Source organism: Paramisgurnus dabryanus, chromosome 12 (genome assembly GCF_030506205.2).
Source record: "Paramisgurnus dabryanus chromosome 12, PD_genome_1.1, whole genome shotgun sequence".
Classification (NCBI taxonomy): domain Eukaryota; kingdom Metazoa; phylum Chordata; class Actinopteri; order Cypriniformes; family Cobitidae; genus Paramisgurnus; species Paramisgurnus dabryanus.
The window spans coordinates 17,891,279-17,909,075 of NC_133348.1; the positions used below are offsets into that span (position 1 = coordinate 17,891,279).

Genomic DNA, 17,797 nt, shown 5'->3' on the forward strand with positions numbered 1-17,797 from the left:
TTGGTTGCACATATTCACAGGATGAGAGAGAACTCAATCACATTCACAGCCTGAGGGTTGGACTGTCTCCTTTTGAACCTGCCTTCCCCCATCCATACATATTATGAATGAACAGACGGCATACACTAGAGAGAAAGAAAGGGAGGGAGATGCAAAAAATATATCTTTTCTGTTGTAGACTCTTACAAGAAACCTATTAAATAAAGGATGACCAGATGATGAAGAGTGTCCATCATGTAAATTGGAATTATTATTTTATTTTCGTCTATATTCCTGATGCATGTTTTATTAGGCTTGATATTCGGCATGGCCACTCAACAGTACATCATGACATGTTTTAAGGTAGACTGATTAAAAAGCTTCTTCCTTTTGATGAGACCATCTGTTAAGCAGAGAGTAAGAAAGATAAGAGAGAGAGAGAGAGCAGGTGGAACAGAATCTCTCATAAACTTTATCCTGTTATCCTTCAAATCTCAAAGGCCTCTTCTGCGCAACTGATGCTATTCCCTACTCACGATACCCAAGAGCCTAAATGATTCACTAATCCTGAAATACCACTCATTTCTAGACCTGCAATCCTAACAAGCATGAATTTTGGGTGATTATATTCTCAAATTTGTTTAGGCTCAAACCTCTTGTGGAAGATTATCTCTGTACCAGCCCTCCTGAGTACAGTAACAACTCCACATAAACAATTACTTTAAAGGCTGGGTGCATGATTTTTGAAAAACACTTTGGAAATGGAGTCGGGCCGAGTACCAGAACACACTTGTAGCTAATCAGCAGTGCGGGGCGTGTCTACTAACCAACATTGTTGCCTGGGTGCATATGTGTGGGGCGGGTCTATCAAAAGAAAATCCAGATTCTATTGGGGTAGGGGGGTTTTGTTTAGGTGATTTCAAATATAAACATTGGCTTTCAGAGATCATGCACCAGGCCTTTAACCCTTAAACAGGCAATATGTACCACGGGATACGCTCTCTTCAGTGTCTGGTTTGGGGCATAAATAAGATTTTTCAATCAAATCCTTATATCACTTATCAAACCTTGGTCTGTCTTGAATATGTGGGTAACATTATTTGCTTTAAGTTGTTTTTTTTATCGATTGGTCAGCCTGACCTTAATCCAACATGGCCACCCGTTTTGCAGGACAGACAGATTTTGTGGTAAGTAAATGAATATTAATCTTACTTTTCTTCTTTAAAAAATATTAATACTGCTAATATTAATTATGAACATTTTCTTAAGGTGCTAAAGAAGAAAATTTGGTTATATGTTGTTTATATTGTTATTTAGCACATTTTGAAATATACGTATCACCTGAGACACATTGCCTGATTAGGGTATAAAAAAGGGATTAACCACAATATTGCCAATCTTTGTATTTTGAGTTGAAAAATGTAATAAATGATCAAATTTGTGCATCTTAGCATTTTAACTGGATATTTTCTTTCGCGGCTTCACAACAGCTAATTTTATGGTATAATGAATGATAGGGAATATGAGTTATAGAGCTGATACCAATGAATTCTTCAGATTTTGAGAAAAGTGATAAAGATTAATTTTTTTGTGACAGTGCAGTGGTGTATTAGAACCAAGAAATTTAGGTAATTTTACTCATGCCAGGCATGCATTCCTCTAAATTGCAGCCAATAAGAGGCCTCTGCATGAAACACATATAGACATATACAGTTTACATTTAGGGGTAGTTCAGGTAGTATGCAAAATTAATGAATTGTTAAATAATTTACCAAACTATTATTATCTAAAAAATATATCTTTTTTGCAGGTGGAGCAGAAAAAACAACAACGAAGCCAATGAAGACATTCAAAACTGCTCATTCTTAGTTAGGCCTACTTGCATTTAGTTGGGTTATTGCATTGTTACTAGTAAACCTGTTTAAACTGGATGAATAAATATGTATGGCATGTTTTACAGCAAGAGAGGAAGTCAGAATCACATAATTTTTGCTGCAAATAAAAAATAAATTTTGATGACTTAATCCTTTTTTTTATACCTATTAATAGGGCAATGTATCCTGGGAGATACAACTCATAAAATCCTGAATATATCAAATATTTAAAAAATTCCAACGAATATCTTTTACATAAGTCCAGATGATACAAAAAATGTCATGAAATGATTTTTTGCTCATCGTTTTCCACTTTTGACTGTTTAAGGGTTAATGTCATTACACTTTGCATACACTGTCAAAAAATTAATGTTTAAAAAATGGTCCCTAGCTGTCAGTGCCAAAAAATTGTACCTAAAGAGTTCATATTAGTACCTTAGCGGTGTTTATTAGTACCAAAAAGTTTGTTTTAGTACCTCAAAGGTATACCAAATGCATACATATCTGTACCTAAATGGTTTATTTTAGGACCTTTTTTAAGGGTACTGCCCCAGTGACAGCTTTGGACCAATTTTCTGACAGTGTACCTACTGTAAATGATCAGACAGAAGTGTGATCCATAAGTTCTTCTTATGTCAATGCTTTGATAAGTTTGTCTATTTCACTGTCCTTTTTGAAAATCATGATTACAATGAGTAATTTGGTATAGACCAAATAAATACAACTTCCACTATGAATTATATGGAAACATTATTTTTATTCATAAACTCATGTTAATGCAAACTGAAGAGTCTGTACATGTTTGTTTAAAAAAGGAATAAAAAACTGTACAATACAAAGCTAAAACACTAAGAATATTGTAAAAGTTTAAAATGCTTGGCAAATCTGTTAAATGCAAATTATTAGTAAAAATCACAGGAGATATAAAATAAAGTGAAAATTAAATAAATACAGAACAAATAAAAATCTCATGCAGTAAAAGAAAAGTGCCTGAGACAATTTTTTTTAAGTAAAGCAATCAATTACAAGGAGGTTCTCATTTTGTTTCTTTGTTTCTTTTCGAGAAATGTCACACTTTTCAATAACATGACAAAATCATCAAACAACAAAATCTCTGGACAATGTATCAGAAGGTTCTGTGTTGTTAACAGGTGATAGCCAAATATCTCAACATTTGTGAAGTTCAATGAAGGCAAACTCTTTTTAAGTACAGGCAGATATTGTGGATTTATGCAGCTAAACGCTGGATGTTTCATTTGGATAGAAACACACACACACAGAAACTCACTGGTACAAACACAATTTAGTTAAATGTCCGGAGAAGTGTTTAAAGATCGAATTTATGGTCTGCAACCAGCTGCACCAAACAACCAAAAAAGCAAGAGCCAGGAACGACTGTAACTAAACAAGATGGATAACAGTGTAACAGCAAATCGTCCAGGGACAAGCATAGTTTAAAAGGAGAGATGGACATGTGAGCATGATGCTGAACAAACATTGCATTTTCAACAAGAACTTTTCTTGCAGTGGTTATTTGGAGATTATAAAAGGCAATAGTCTGACAAATCGAGTAGTAGTCTGATTTCTTAACATTTTTGTGTTTGATACTTAAAACTATATTTTACACACTTTTAGCTCATATAAATACACTATACACTGCATTACAATGCAAAATACTTTGTTTCTCAAAAGAAAAAACACGAAAAAAATGATAACAGAGTTTATTTGGGAAAAGTTGGTATGAATACTAGCACCAAACAAAGATACTTCTTGGGATTTATCGGTTAAGGCACTTCCTATTAAAGTTGATAATCTCAATATACTGTTTTCTCTTACTTATCTGTGAGTTTCTAACCTGGCTGACCATTTCCATACCTTTATTTGTTGTATTTATCAAAACAAGCCAGTCTCAATGTCACACAATATACACTACAGTATATAGACAAACATATTGGGACGCCCCTTCTAATAAAGATGTTTGGGGTGGCACAGCGGGCACCCCAAACAGAGCACTGTTGTCTTACAACAAGAAGGTCCCCGGTTCAAGCCTTGGCTGGGTCATGAAGTCTTTCTGTGTGGAGTTTACATGTTCTCCTTGTGTCAGCATGGATTTACTTTGGGTACTACAGAATGTGCTTTTCTTTCACAGTCCAAAAACTATATACATGTTGATTTATACACACACTGAGGGATGGACAATTTCAAACCTGTTTATTAGAAGTGGGCATCCTAAAACTTTTGTCCATATATTGCATGTTCTTGCCATGAAAAAACATATCAAACATCTGTTTTCCATACAGGCTTGTACAACAACTAGCTTGTTATCCCCTCCTGTCATCATAAACCACACCTTGTTTTGTCTTTGTTCTCTCTCAGACCTCCATCTCCTGTTGCGTGCTCGGTCCTGGGATCGTGGGCACTGCAATGTCGAAGCAGGTCTCCATCATCACGCGAGACTTGCATAGGTTGACACAATACTCCAGCTCTCCTGTGGCCTGAGCCAGAGCCTCAAGGTAGTCCTGCGATTCCTGGTCCAGATCTGGGTCCACGTCAACTATTAAAAATAAATGTATGTTTTGGTATATACGTGTACACAATATGTGACCCTGCCTGTGAAAACCAGGCTAAAGTCTTGTATTTTGAGATTAGAGGTGTCAAAGTTTGATTTCTGCTATTCATTTCTCAATGATTTCAATCTTTGACATGGTCAGTAAATATTAAAGATATCAAGTAGGGTTGTGCCGATATCGCCGATAGTCAGACATATGGTCGATAGCGGGCCTTCGTGACAATAGTTGGCATGTATTCTTCAGGCACTTGAACTTGTAATGCACGCATCTTGAACTGTTGCTCGCACCTAAACGTTAAATACTCTTGCACTAGAGAGGTTGTTACTGTACGTTCACACTGCCGCTGGCAAGAGCGTCAAAAAATGCTTTGGCTGCCCTGCCAACAATGCTACAGAAAAAATGTAGTGGACGCCCTGACGCGCAAATGCATTCCCTGGACTTCTCTCAAGCGGAGGTTTCCGCCTTCCGAATGGTTGCCGCTGAACCGCGTCATAGCTCATTATCATAAAGTTGAGCTGATTTCAACTCTCCTTGATGCTCAAACCATCCATGACGAGTCTCACCAAGGCTCGCTGCCGGCCCTCATTGTAAATGAATGACTTCCGGCCACTTTGACGCTCTAGCTGGTAACAGTGTAAACACACAGTTAGGCACGCAGGGTTTCAAAACCATGAGTTAGTTGTTCCCGCTCCCTGGCACAAACAAATTTTAGGAGCGCATTGGAATCAATGACGTGCTTTTTTTGTCCAGCAATCCCGTGGCAGTTCATAAATTAGTAAGAAATGAACAAATAAATAGAGTAAACTATTGCCCAGCACCCCTGATACTATTGTGAATCGGCGATCTCACAGGCTGACGATAGGACGATCTCACTATGGAGCATATAGCACAACTATAATATCAAGATTATATTTACATAATGTACCATGATTTTATGTAGAAAACAATAAAAAGAAATCTTAGCTGGGTTTTCACAGGCAAGGTCATATATTATTTGCCAATTGGGTCATGAGATACATGAGTATAAGTACACTGTAGATGCATTTCCTAACATGTAGTATCTTAATATCCTTGGCAATTGTCTTATTTTTAACTGCAAAACAGGACAAATACAAATAAACACTTAAAATGAAGCCACATTATTCTACTAAACAATAATAAAGTGACTTGGAGCGTTATGCCAAAGGCCTCCTGATGTTGAACCCTCACATCTAGATTGATAGGCGAGCAATTGTTATCATTTATCATGTAGCACGTAGGTGATGAAAGAAAGCTTTACAAATACCATGTTCACTTTACAAGGCTCTGAAGAGGGGTCTGCTTTATAAGGCATGACAGGCCCAATCATCGCTTTACCCTAGACAGCAGTCACAGATGAATGGTAAACATCTCCTGGCCAGTGGGCAGGTAGTTATTACAAAGAGAAAAATAATACCGTATCGATTCAAGATCACAGACACTTCTTAGACACGCATACAAACACAGACTCACACAGAGTCAGACTCTTCTTCTATGTACCTTCTAATATGCCCACATTTCTTTCCAGCATAGAGTTTAGAAAAGCAATTTTATCAAAGCAGCGACCGCTACTTTTCAATCTCCATTTCAAAAAATAAAACATGCAGTTGCAGGTCCAAATGAGCTTTGTTGCCTGAGCAAAGTTTACAATATTTTTATTGTTTACTTTATTAAGCATGATATACTTTATCTATTTGTCTGATTTTGAGGGTCTTTGAATTAAGAAAATTCAGACAAAAAATGCTAAATCACCTGCTGAATAGTGTGCCGTGAAGTCACTTAAAGTCATTGTTAACCCAAAGGTTAAGCATTGTAAAGCCAATGTCCTCAGTTCTGCCTCTTAGTGCAGCTTAAAGGTCTCGAAGAAGGCAACGGAGGCTTAGCTGACATCACTTGAATGGTAAAAGAGGATTACAACTTCAAACAAACCCGACAAATCTTTCACAGTTTAGGTTTACAGTATGAAATATATTCTGTAAAGCCAAAGTCATCTATTATTATAATGCGCTGTTTAGACTTTCTCTTCTCAAGAGTTGCTCAAAGTAGGCAATTTTTCGTCTGTACGTGTTTCCATTACCTCAGCATTACAATGGCACAAAGTTCAAACGCTTCAATTAAAGTCGTAAATCGAGCCATTAGTTTATATTACCGGGAAGCCTACGCTGTGCAAGACGTATGGTAAAAATGATCGCTCCTGTCCTTGATGCATGGTAAAGCATCACATTACAATGCCATATGAAATGCCACTAGCTAAAAGTATTTGAAATGTGTACTATAAACACTGCATTCCTCTTTAAGTTTATAAAACTAGTTAAGCACAGTACTGTATACATACAAAAAATAAATAAATATATACTGGATTATATTGTATTGTAAACACAGCACTTTATATACACCTGATTGTCTTGTTATTAGATAATAATGCACTTACAGTCTCCCACCCACTTGCTGGGGTCCAACATCAGATTGGTCTTTGCATTCTCCAGCTCCCTTTTCAGCTTTTCGTGCTTGGCCCGTAAATCCTTGATCTGCTGCTGTCTCTTCTCCAGCATTCTAAGGCGGGCATTGAAGTACTGCAAACCCTGCAAATGTAGGGCAGAAGCACAGTGATGAGTGAGGTGAACCCAGACCTGTACCGGTTACCTGTTAAACTCCATGTGGCCATTGTCAGTGGCAGGTGGACTAATTGATTCAAGGATTTAAGTTTGGTCGGATTAATTAATTGAGGTTCAATTTTGGCCTCTTCCTAGATGCATGTTTGCTCAGGTGATTAAAACGAGAGATCAAGTTCAGGATACTGAAAGCTTGAATTACAGGATTATCTTACCCTATCATGTGTGAGATTCAGATAAAATCAATGTTAATATGTTTTAATCCACTTCCATCACACACTCTTAACTTTTATCCAACCACCACACATCTGAAAGTTGAGAAGTACTAAACAGTCAACACTATCTCATGGCAATTCATACGTATTTTATGTATTAATTCGTACGACCACATTCTTTTGGGGTTAGGGGTGGGGTTTTGTTATTGGTTTTATGATTATCATACATTTTTGCATGATTAATTTCCTAGGAAACTCATAAAATATGTACAGATTCTTGTGGGATCAAGCTGAAACAGATCAGGTCTTAACAACAGGGATTCATGGATAGTAAGGAAGTAAGTTTTTTCCAGTAGTATTTTTGTCTTGTTTTCAGTAGAAATATCTAAAACTTCTATAATTAAGATGCTTTTTTGATGAGCAAAATGACCTTAGAAAATAAGTCTAGTTTATAGACAAAAAACAATATACAATTTAAGTACATTTAAACTTAAAACACTCAAAAATATCTGCCAATGGGATGAATAAAAATCTAAAAATAAGTTTTCTTTTTTTCTTAAACACTTTATTAAGGCAAAATTTGCTCACCCCATTGGCAGCTAATTTTGCTTGTTTTAAGCACAAATTCACTTAAATTGTATATTTTTGGTCTAAAACCTAGAATTATTTTCTTGGGTCATTTTGCTCATCAAAAAAATCTTCTTGATTTAAGAATTTTTTGATATTTCTACTAAAAACAAGACAAAAATACAAAGTAAGAAAGTCATTTTTGCAGCGTATGTACTTGCTACACTGCAAAAAATTATTTTCAAGAAAAAAAAATCTTAGTATTTTTGTCTTGTTTTCAGTAAAAATATATAAAAATTCTTAAAGTAAGATGCTATTTCTTGATGAGCAAAATGACCCAAGGAAATAAGTCTAATTTTTAGACCAAAAATATCAAATTTAAGTAATTTTGTGCATAAAACAAACAAAAAAATCTGCCCACTGTGTAAGCAATTTTTCTTGAATTTAGTGTTTAAGAAAAAATTTCAAGATTTTTCGCTTGCCCCACTGGCCAATTTTTTTATTAATTATGCACAAAATCACTTAAATATTATATTTTTGGTCTAAAAACTAGACTTATTTTCTTGAGTCGTTTTGCTCATCAAGAAAAAGCACCTTAATTTAAGAATTTTTAGATATTTTTACTGAAAACAAGACAAAAATACTAAGAATTGTATTTCTTAAAAATCATTTTTTGCAGTGTACTGACAAAACAATTACACATTTTATCTATGGATTGGCAACAATCAAACAAAAATGTATTATTAAATATTTATTTTTTTCTTTTGAACCATGCCCGCTTCTATGGCTATATTTATGGTGAGTGTCCGTATTTAATACATTCAAACGTATCATACACCATATATATATAGCACCAAAAGTGGTTCTTTGCTCGTAATCATAGAAGAACCATTTTTAGTGCCATATAGCACCGGTGAAGCACCAGTGAAGCACCTGTATAGAACCATATAGTGCTATGTAGAACCATATATGTGGTGCTATATGGCCCCTATTTGGTTCTACACAGGTGCTTCACTGGTGCTTCAACGGTGCTATATGGCACTAAAAACGGTTCTTCTATGATTACGAGCAAAGAACCACTTTTGGTGCTATATAGCACCGTTTGTTTTTAGAGTGTAAGCCATTCTTGCAATTTCAACAGAACCTGTATGCTAGCCAGCTACACGATGATGCGTTGGTGAAAAATTTGCAACAACAATACCCAATGCAACACAGAAAAGCAAATGTTTACATTTGCAAGGCAGATAAACACATATACATGATTAATGAACGTACAATGTAGTAACATTGCAGCAATGTCCCTATAGCACAAGTAACTGTTCTGTCAACAGGCCTAAAACTCTTGCAATGGCCCCGGGGCTATCAACCATTCTTAATGTCAAGCGGTGCAGATAATAAAAACGTATTCAAGCTGTTGTTACAGTACTCCCTCAGCAAATAGGAAATGATTCCACAATGAACAGTATATACATAAACATTCCATAGCAGTTATACAATCACCACCCATACAGTATGTACAGTATGTATACAGATTCACATAAAACAATAGAGTGAACAGCCTAATACTTCATGAACAAACTGCCAGACACAAATACTCAAATGGAGATTATTTTTCCGTAATTGAAAATAAATCAGGGCACCATTCGACTGGGTTAATGTCTTTCCCACACAATTGACTGTGTGATCAGGGTTGGAAACTCACAGGGAAGCAGTTAATGATCCATAGACGCACTGTGTGGAAAAGGCCATAAAGACTGATCAGGCGGGACCCAGATTGTGAAGCCACACCACATTCATCATGGGCTCCTCTGACCCCTTCCCGCTGCTCTCTCTCTCTCTCTTCTCCAATAATCTTTTTTCACTTCTCACTGTCCTATATCGCCAGTCATCCTTAACTAAAGCTATCAGTCCAATCCAAAGTCAATTAGTCAACTTAAGTAATTGTCCTAGAGATAAGCTTTAGTCCTGACAATTACACACCACAGGATGTCAGAGAAATTATGCTTTATCATTTTAGTCTAATTTTCTTTGCCTTTTTACTCTAGCATGTTGATGATACACGTGTAGGGTCATATGAAATTATATGGAGAGGCAGGGCAAGGTAAGGTAAGGTAAGGTAGAGTAGGGTAAAGTAGGGTAGGGTAGGGTAGGGTAGGGTAGGGCAAGTAAGGTAAGGTAAGGTAAGGTAGGGTAGGGTAGGGTATGGCAGGGCAGGCAAAGGCAGGGGAAGGTAAGGTAAGGTAAGGTAAGGTAAGGTAAGGTAAGACAGGGCAAGGCAAGGCAAGGTAGGGTAGGGTAGGGTAGGGTAGGGTAGGGCAGGGTATGGTATGGCAGGGCAGGCAAAGGCAGGGGAAGGTAAGATAAGGTAAGGTAGGATAGGAAAGGTAGAAGGAAAGGATTGGATAGGGTATGGTAGGGTAGGGTAGGGTAAGGTAAGGTAAAGAAAGTTTCTACACATTCCACATACACATATAGAAAATAAAGAAATAGTAAAAACAACAATAATAATAATAAAAAAATAAAAAATATATATTTCAAAATAAACAACAGAGGAGTAAATTCAGACTTCGGCATACAAAAAAAATCTCCAGTAATCTTACTTATCTACTCTTCAGTTTCAAAAGAGACATCAACAATATCTCAAACTATGCTTAGATTCGCAAAGATACCAAAGCCAGAAAATAAAAAATACTAAGACATCAGTGAACTCTAACATCCCAGAAGTTAACACATAATTGAAATAACTGAGATCTCTATTAAATCTCCTGAGCATAAAAAATGCAACCTCTTCACCAATAAAATTTTCATGTGGGCTTACACATATACCATAATAAGAATTGATTTATAAAGAATAAATATAAATTAGATGAATGTGTAATGCCTTTATTTCATCTACTAGCCTCAAGTCATGCTTTTAATAATTTTATTATCGACTGCCACTGCACTGCCTGACACATAAACGACCCGAACACATTCTGTTATTTACCTATTGTCATTTTCTAGACCTTCCATATATACTGGAGCATCAAACCAGAATGAGCCATATTTCAGCAGAAATGACAAGACAGCAGAATAACACACAATTTATGTAGCATACACATAGCTATTTGCAAAGTTGCATAGTGACCAAAACCCACATGCAAAGCTTTCTATGACAATCATCTTACCTCTGCTATTCCTTCTTTGCCTCTCTGTAGTCGCTCCACATCATCAATCTCATACACTTTAATCTCAAAGGGCTCCTTCATGGTACCCCCGAGTGGTGGTAGATCCACCCACTGGCCTGCTGCACCAACTTTCCTGCCCAGGGAAGAGGTGTCGGGCAGGGGAGCAGGAATCAGCCGGCGTCGCTGCAGGCCTGGAGGGGTCACACATGGCAATGCTCTTCATGTGGGCCGAAGACGAACAGCAGAGTTTGTTGGCATGCTTTTAAATATGTATGAGGCCTGACAGTGGTTACAGCATTTACAGTGATTTCTGGGAAGCTGCAGCTCAGGCACAGGGTGATTACATATGCATTAGGAGCAAGACAGAATTATTTGTGCCAGCACTAAACATACTTAATTACCTGGGGTGTATAAATCTGAACAGACTAAACAACTACTCTGGCAAGAGGGTATATATATTATTGTATATTGCTTTGTTTTCAGATTTAAAAGAAACATTAAACACTAAGCAGTGAAAAACTCTAAACGTTAAGAAAACACTAAGCAACAACTATGGTCTTCGGAATTAAATAGCTAGATAATGACCTGCAATGTACTATAAATCATCTACATGAAGGAATTTAAACTGATATAAGTAAATATTTTTTTCATTATAACATTCTTATTAATTAAGTAGATGGTGTTATTGCAAGAACACAGCAATCACATTACTCCTGAAATCTATGAGAGGAATATTCTCTTGAAATGGTCATCAGTGAATGAATAATGCACTGAGTGGCTTCACAGCAAAACCTACCATTGGCTCTCTTTTTTGGAGATTTTGAGGCCTTTGTTCGGCTGGACGTGGAAACTCCACTCTCACTCATGGAGTCATGGGCAGATGATGCACTACCTGTAGTTTCACTGTCCCTGATCATGCTTTCATAGCCACTGCTACCTCCACTGTGATAGAAAAGTGCAGTGCGCCCCATGGCTGGGGGCAGTTCACCACTTAGTACACTGCTGTTGTCACTACCATGACCACTACTGTAGCGTTGAGGGCGCCGAGGGGCAGTGATCTTGCTGTATGGAGAGGGCAGAGGAGCAGTTGGTGGTGTCTCACTGGAGGTTGATCTGGTATCACTGTTGCCATCTGCTGGATCAGAGCCTCTAAGATGTTTCTTGGAGCTTCCCACAGCTAATTCACTGACCCGACTGTTGGCTGCACGAACTGCTTGCTTTGTGCCCATAATAGTTCCCCTCCCTGGTTTACCATTGGAGCCTGTGACTGAGCGAGTTGTGGGCTTTCCGGTTGGAGGTAGATTGGTGTTCCGTGTTGCTGAGGCAGCAAGAAACTTAGCTGAGGAGCTAAGAGACTTTGAAGCACTGCTTGACAATGTTCTTCCCTTGTTGCCATTCCCAATAATGGCCTTGGGAGTTATACTGGCTTTTATCTGTCCAAGCTTAGAAATTCCACTGGTAGATGGAGGGGAAGTGAAAGTAGGTGTAGATATGGAAGTTGCAGGTTTTGGCACTATTTTACCAGATCTGCCAGTGCTGCTGATACTGACATTGCTGTTCTCCCTCGAGGTTCCTGGTCTTGAACCCATTGAGATTAAACTCTCACACCTTTCAAGGGACATGAGACTACCAAAATGCCTTCCATTGTCTCCTTTACCAGTGTGTGATCTGAGACTAGAAGCTGACGTCAGGCTTGATGATTTAAAGCTGAAGGATTCCACCCTAGCTTGAAGATTAAAGTCCTCCTCAGACACTGATACTTTAGAAGAAGAGGATCTTGTTCCATCGTTACCCACAGATTTTAAGGCACTAGGAGACAACAAAATTCGTGTCCTCTGGTCCAGACTAGACTTTCGAACAGGTGGAGCAGGGGGTGACATGCTTCCAGACCTAGGGAGCATACTACTCTTTTGTCCATTAACTCTCTTTCCTAGTGATGAGAATTTCAGGCTGCTACTTGTTTGTGAGGCATCATTGCCCCATTTCATCTCAGGGGAGCTTTGGGGTACTGAGACCATGCCAAGAGTGGTGGCTCCTCGTTTGAGCTGAGGCATCTTGCTCAGATCCCCTTTCCTAACACTGGATTTTTCACAACCATCTACAATCCTTTGAGATGTGGATGACACAGGAATTTTGGGAGGACGAGGTATACTGCTGCTATTCCCACTTGCCTTTCTGGATGGAATTCCACTCATGCCATTTCTGGGTGGTTTGCTGGCAGAGGTAAACTCAGCATTTCTGGCTGAGTGTAACCCACCACTGGTGTGATGGCCCCGCTGTTCATCTATTCTACTCTCTTGGCGTTGGAGCTCATGGCCATAACTACTGCTAGAGGGTGACATTTGTGTGTTCTTTCTGGGGAGTGTAGAGTGCGAAGTGATGGGTCTATTATATCTCATTGACTTTGTACCACTCAGGGATGCTTTGGTACTGTCATGAGTTAGTGGGCACTTGGACGATTTGTCAGAATCATAGTCTAGTTCTGAAAAACAAATTCCACTGTCACCTAATGAACTATTTGTTCTTTGTTGGGTGTAAGATGCACCATGTAAACTACCAGGTAAATCAAACATGGAGCTGCTTTCTTGTCCCCTGCGCAAACCTTTTGATGAGACATTTTTTTCCGAAATCGTCTGAACTCTGCTTGGTGCACCAATATTTGTCTTGCAAGACCAGGAGCTGATTGAAGACTGTGTAGTGGTGTGTCCAGCTGTAAGTTTTTCTTGTGACTTTGAAGCAGCAGCTTGGTTAAGATGGGAACTGCTCATCTGAGATGTATAGGCATCAAACTCATCATTGATGCTGCTGATAATGCTAACAGGCCGTGAGCCAGAAGCCAGAGCCTGCAAAGAACAGTCACTGTTAAAGCTAATGATACTAGAAGGTCGCCCATTGTCTGGAACCAAACTCACAGGCAGCTCTTCAACCACAGTAAACACCAGCTCATCTTCTCCATTAAGCTCCACAGGCTGCTGAAGTGTGATTGTAGTTCTTAAAACATCCCTATCATAGCACCTGTTCCTCAAAGCAGAGCGTAGATGGCTCACCTCCATAGGACTTCTACTAGAGTGATGGGCTTTGTCAAGAATTTGGGAGCCACTTTGTTCTCCTTGTCTTAGGGCTTGTTGGCTCATACCCACTGGGGGTGTGCGTGTGGCTAAGACAGACTCTGTATTTGACCTTGAGATGTTCTGCATGGAGGAAGTGGCATTGGATTTTTGTAAAGGCTCTTTGCTGAGGTGAACCTTTTCTCTTACAACAGGCTCAGAATCTTGCCTTAAAGTCTTGTTGCCATCAGATGTCACAGGTTGTAGGTGTCCGGGCTTTTGAATAGAAGACATGGCTGTTCTGGTGGATACAGATGTCCCGTCTGACACATTGTCTATTCCACTTTTAGAGGCTATTTGTTGGCCTTTTCCCTCACTGGTGGAAACATATGAGCTCTCACTGCCATCAATACAATCAAGCCGTTCTTGTAACTCTGCAAAGGTGTTGCATTTGAGATGGTCCCCATCAGACTTGGGTCCCTCTTTAACACGCTTCTTGTTCAGAGAGGGAATGATAGGAACAAATGCTGGGGGGCCTTCATTGTCGCTGAGTTCACGATCAGAAATATGTGCCCCACCAGGCCCCACATAGATTACTGTATCACACGAGTGCTCACTGCTGGAGGAGTAATCAGGGTCACTGGACAACATCGCAGGGTGATCCGGGTCAAGAGCCACAGTCCGAGGGTGGAATGGTCTTCGTCTGATGCGTTCTTCTTCACAGGAGCTCTCCCCTCCGGAGGAGCTTGATGCATACTGCATAAAATAACATACCACACTGATATCAATATACCTTTGCGACGTTTAGCTGTCTAAAATCAATTCTGAGATGCATCCCCTCATTACAAACTGCATGTCAATATCAACAAAGGTTAAAAGTGCACAGCAAAGGGGAGACTCAAAATAGTTGTCAATACAATTCACTGGCTTATAAGTTATGCATGCTAAGGATTTTCCCTGATCTATAAAACTAATGTATTTTGTAAAATTGGTTTAATTATGGTTTAAATTGCCTCAGTAATGGGGGAAGTGTCATATGGTTCTCCTCTGAAGCAAATGCATTGATAAAACACACACAGGTCATTGAGAAATTTTGCATTTGCATTTGTTTCTCTGACAAATAATTACACGTTAATGGCTATGATCAAAAAAATAAGTTATTTAGAAATGTCATTTCAAAAAAGTTGAACAAGTAAATCTTAAAATAGTTTAAAGAAGTATGAAATTGCGCTCTATCTATGTGGAAAAAATGATGACAGCTTCCTCGTTCACTGGAAAAGTCATATCTACTGTAGCTTCTGTAATAAGTGCAGTACTCTCAAACAAAGCAAACACAGTCATTTTACAATATGTACGATCAACGTATAGTATCAGTTTAAATGGTACCTTAGATTTTTTCTTCCTCATGCGATGAATTCGGGAGGCAAGCTGCACAGTGGTGAGAGATTCAGCATAATTGGCTGGCGAGTCAGAGATGTGGGCGATCATGGTGGTTCTGCAGTTGATGTTGCCCAGCGATTCCATCAGTAGCATGGTAAGCTTGCTGTCTCTGAATTATACATCAAAAAATCCTCTCGTTAGCCAGAAAGGAAGCACGTTTTGGCTCTTTCCATCTAAGAACATTGAGAGGTTGCCTTTAAACCTGAATCATACTTGAGAAAAAGATAACCAAAGGAAATTGGCTCTCCTGACTACAAGAAACCTTTCCTTTGGATGCTTATTTTCAAATGACCTGATTTGGAATACTTATAGGTGGTGGAAAGCACATTATTATATGTAAAAAGTTCCCCTTTGCTGTTTTTATTTGACTAATTAGCAATGAGTCTTTCTAAATTTGCAATACAATATATACCACCTCACCAGCAAAGCTGGATTTATTGATCTAATGGGGGTGAGAACAAAATATTTGCACATGCAAATCAGGAAGTTACTTACTTAACATCAAGGGGCGGTTTCCCAAATAGGGCTTAAGTCTAGTCCAAGACTAAAATGTTTGTTTGAGTGGTCACTAACATATCTTAAAATATATCAGTGCCCTTATTTTGACTTAAAATGCACACCAGTAATAACTAAAATGTCCCAATATAAGGCCTAGTCCTGGCTTAATCTAAAACCTCTCTGGGAAACTGCCCCCAAAAGACATACCTGTATGGCACATGCTTGGCTCCATTGGCTAATGCCAGGATGACATTTCCGAGTGCACTCAATGACAGACATTGGCCTCTCCCTCCATCTCGTGACTGACTCGGGTCAGACTCACAACTACCCAAGTCCAAGAGGTGCAGGCGACTTCGACCCCCAGACACTACAGAGAAAGTTAAGCAGAACGTTAAAACAGAACTTGACTTCTATTCAATACAAACAATATAAATCTGCATGAATAAATAAAAATGCATAAAAACAAAAAGGCATTGTCTATGTCTTTATAAATATTGTGTTATGTGTAATTTTTTACAAGCAAGTTTTTCTCAAAGCTTCAGCTTATACTCTAAACACACTGATGCATCACGCAAACAAAAATGTTAATGCTTCATTAATAAAATATTTAAATAAAGTGCAAAGATGTCAATTGTACAAAGTTGGATGTCATCTACAATAAATTTATACCAACAGCCAAATCTGAATTTAAATGTACTTCATAGAAGCATTACTGCAATACATTGAAAAAATGCGCGCAGCACTTCAGGCTTGTATTTTTTGTTATTTCATGCCTATGTAACTTTTTCATGTCACAAAAACACTGTGTTGTAGGTGACCTTATTATGGCGCTTTTCCATTGCATAGTACCCCACGGTTTGGTTTGGTTCAGGTCCGGTCAGCTCACCTAACTTTGGCTTGGTTAGCTTTTTCATCGAGTTTAGTACCACTTCAGAGTGAGAGGAATTGTAGGCGTGTCGTTATATTTGTGCTGCCTTCTGCTGTGACATCATACAAGTGAGATGTCGTTGTACATTCCCGTACATTTATTCATTTCTCAGTCCGCCACAAAATTTAAATTGACAACCACAAATAGCTGTTGCGTCAGTCGACGCGCTCCGCTGAGCCTCATTTAAGTTGCGTTATAGCATAATTGCAGATGTGCGTATTGCGAATGTGGTGCCACAAACTGCAAGTCTGGAAAAAATGGTATGGTGTTCCTGATTCTCAACCTGTGGATGTTTTTCATCGCTAAAAGGGAGTTTGGGAACTTATAGCAGAGCACAGATGACAACATGTTTGTTCAAGACAGCACAAGCTAGCACTAAGGTAATGCTAATCTTTTACATTATAGCGATGACGCTGGTAGTAACAATTCTCTCAGACCAATCAGTGATCTACAGTGTTTTCTCGTCACGTTTTGGTATTAGCTCGGGTCGCTTGGAACCCTGACCGAGGTGGTACTAAAAAAGTATCGATACTACGTACTGCACCCAGTGGAAAAGCCCCCAAACGTGAGCTGACTCAAACCGTGGGGTACTATGCAATGGAAAAGCGCCATTAGACAGCAGTTGGGATCAGCAGCTCTGGTAGGTGATTCAATATTCTTGGTTCTCCATCAGACAGCAAGCAATAATAGAAGGTACAGCTAGTTAGACAGTCCCATGTAGGTAACAACACCATATTTCATTACAAGCTAGATATGGACATGGACGCTTATATTAACCCCACATCAGCAACATTTGGAAAGCCACTGCTTGCGACAGTACTACTCTGTGAAGTGAAAATGCAAACGAGGTTCTCATTACATGCTGGGCTCAATTCTGCAGAG

The 17,797-nt window shown here is 38.7% G+C and overlaps 1 protein-coding gene across 3 annotated transcripts in view; it reads right to left on the reverse strand.

Annotated features, from left to right (window-relative positions):
- Nucleotides 1-2,659: 2,659 nt before the first annotated feature.
- kif26aa (kinesin family member 26Aa) overlaps nucleotides 2,660-17,797 on the reverse strand; it is an 84,936-nt gene continuing 69,798 nt past the window's right edge. For all 3 annotated transcript variants that reach the window (XM_065256942.1, XM_065256943.2, XM_065256944.2), the window contains 6 exons: nucleotides 16,195-16,354; nucleotides 15,436-15,598; nucleotides 11,799-14,805; nucleotides 11,003-11,193; nucleotides 6,873-7,023; nucleotides 2,660-4,407 (listed from right to left, as the gene is read on the reverse strand). In XM_065256942.1, coding sequence (XP_065113014.1) covers nucleotides 4,226-4,407; nucleotides 6,873-7,023; nucleotides 11,003-11,193; nucleotides 11,799-14,805; nucleotides 15,436-15,598; nucleotides 16,195-16,354 — 3,854 coding nt within the window. In that variant the 3' untranslated portion in view covers nucleotides 2,660-4,225. The remainder of the gene's footprint in view (nucleotides 4,408-6,872; nucleotides 7,024-11,002; nucleotides 11,194-11,798; nucleotides 14,806-15,435; nucleotides 15,599-16,194; nucleotides 16,355-17,797) is intronic.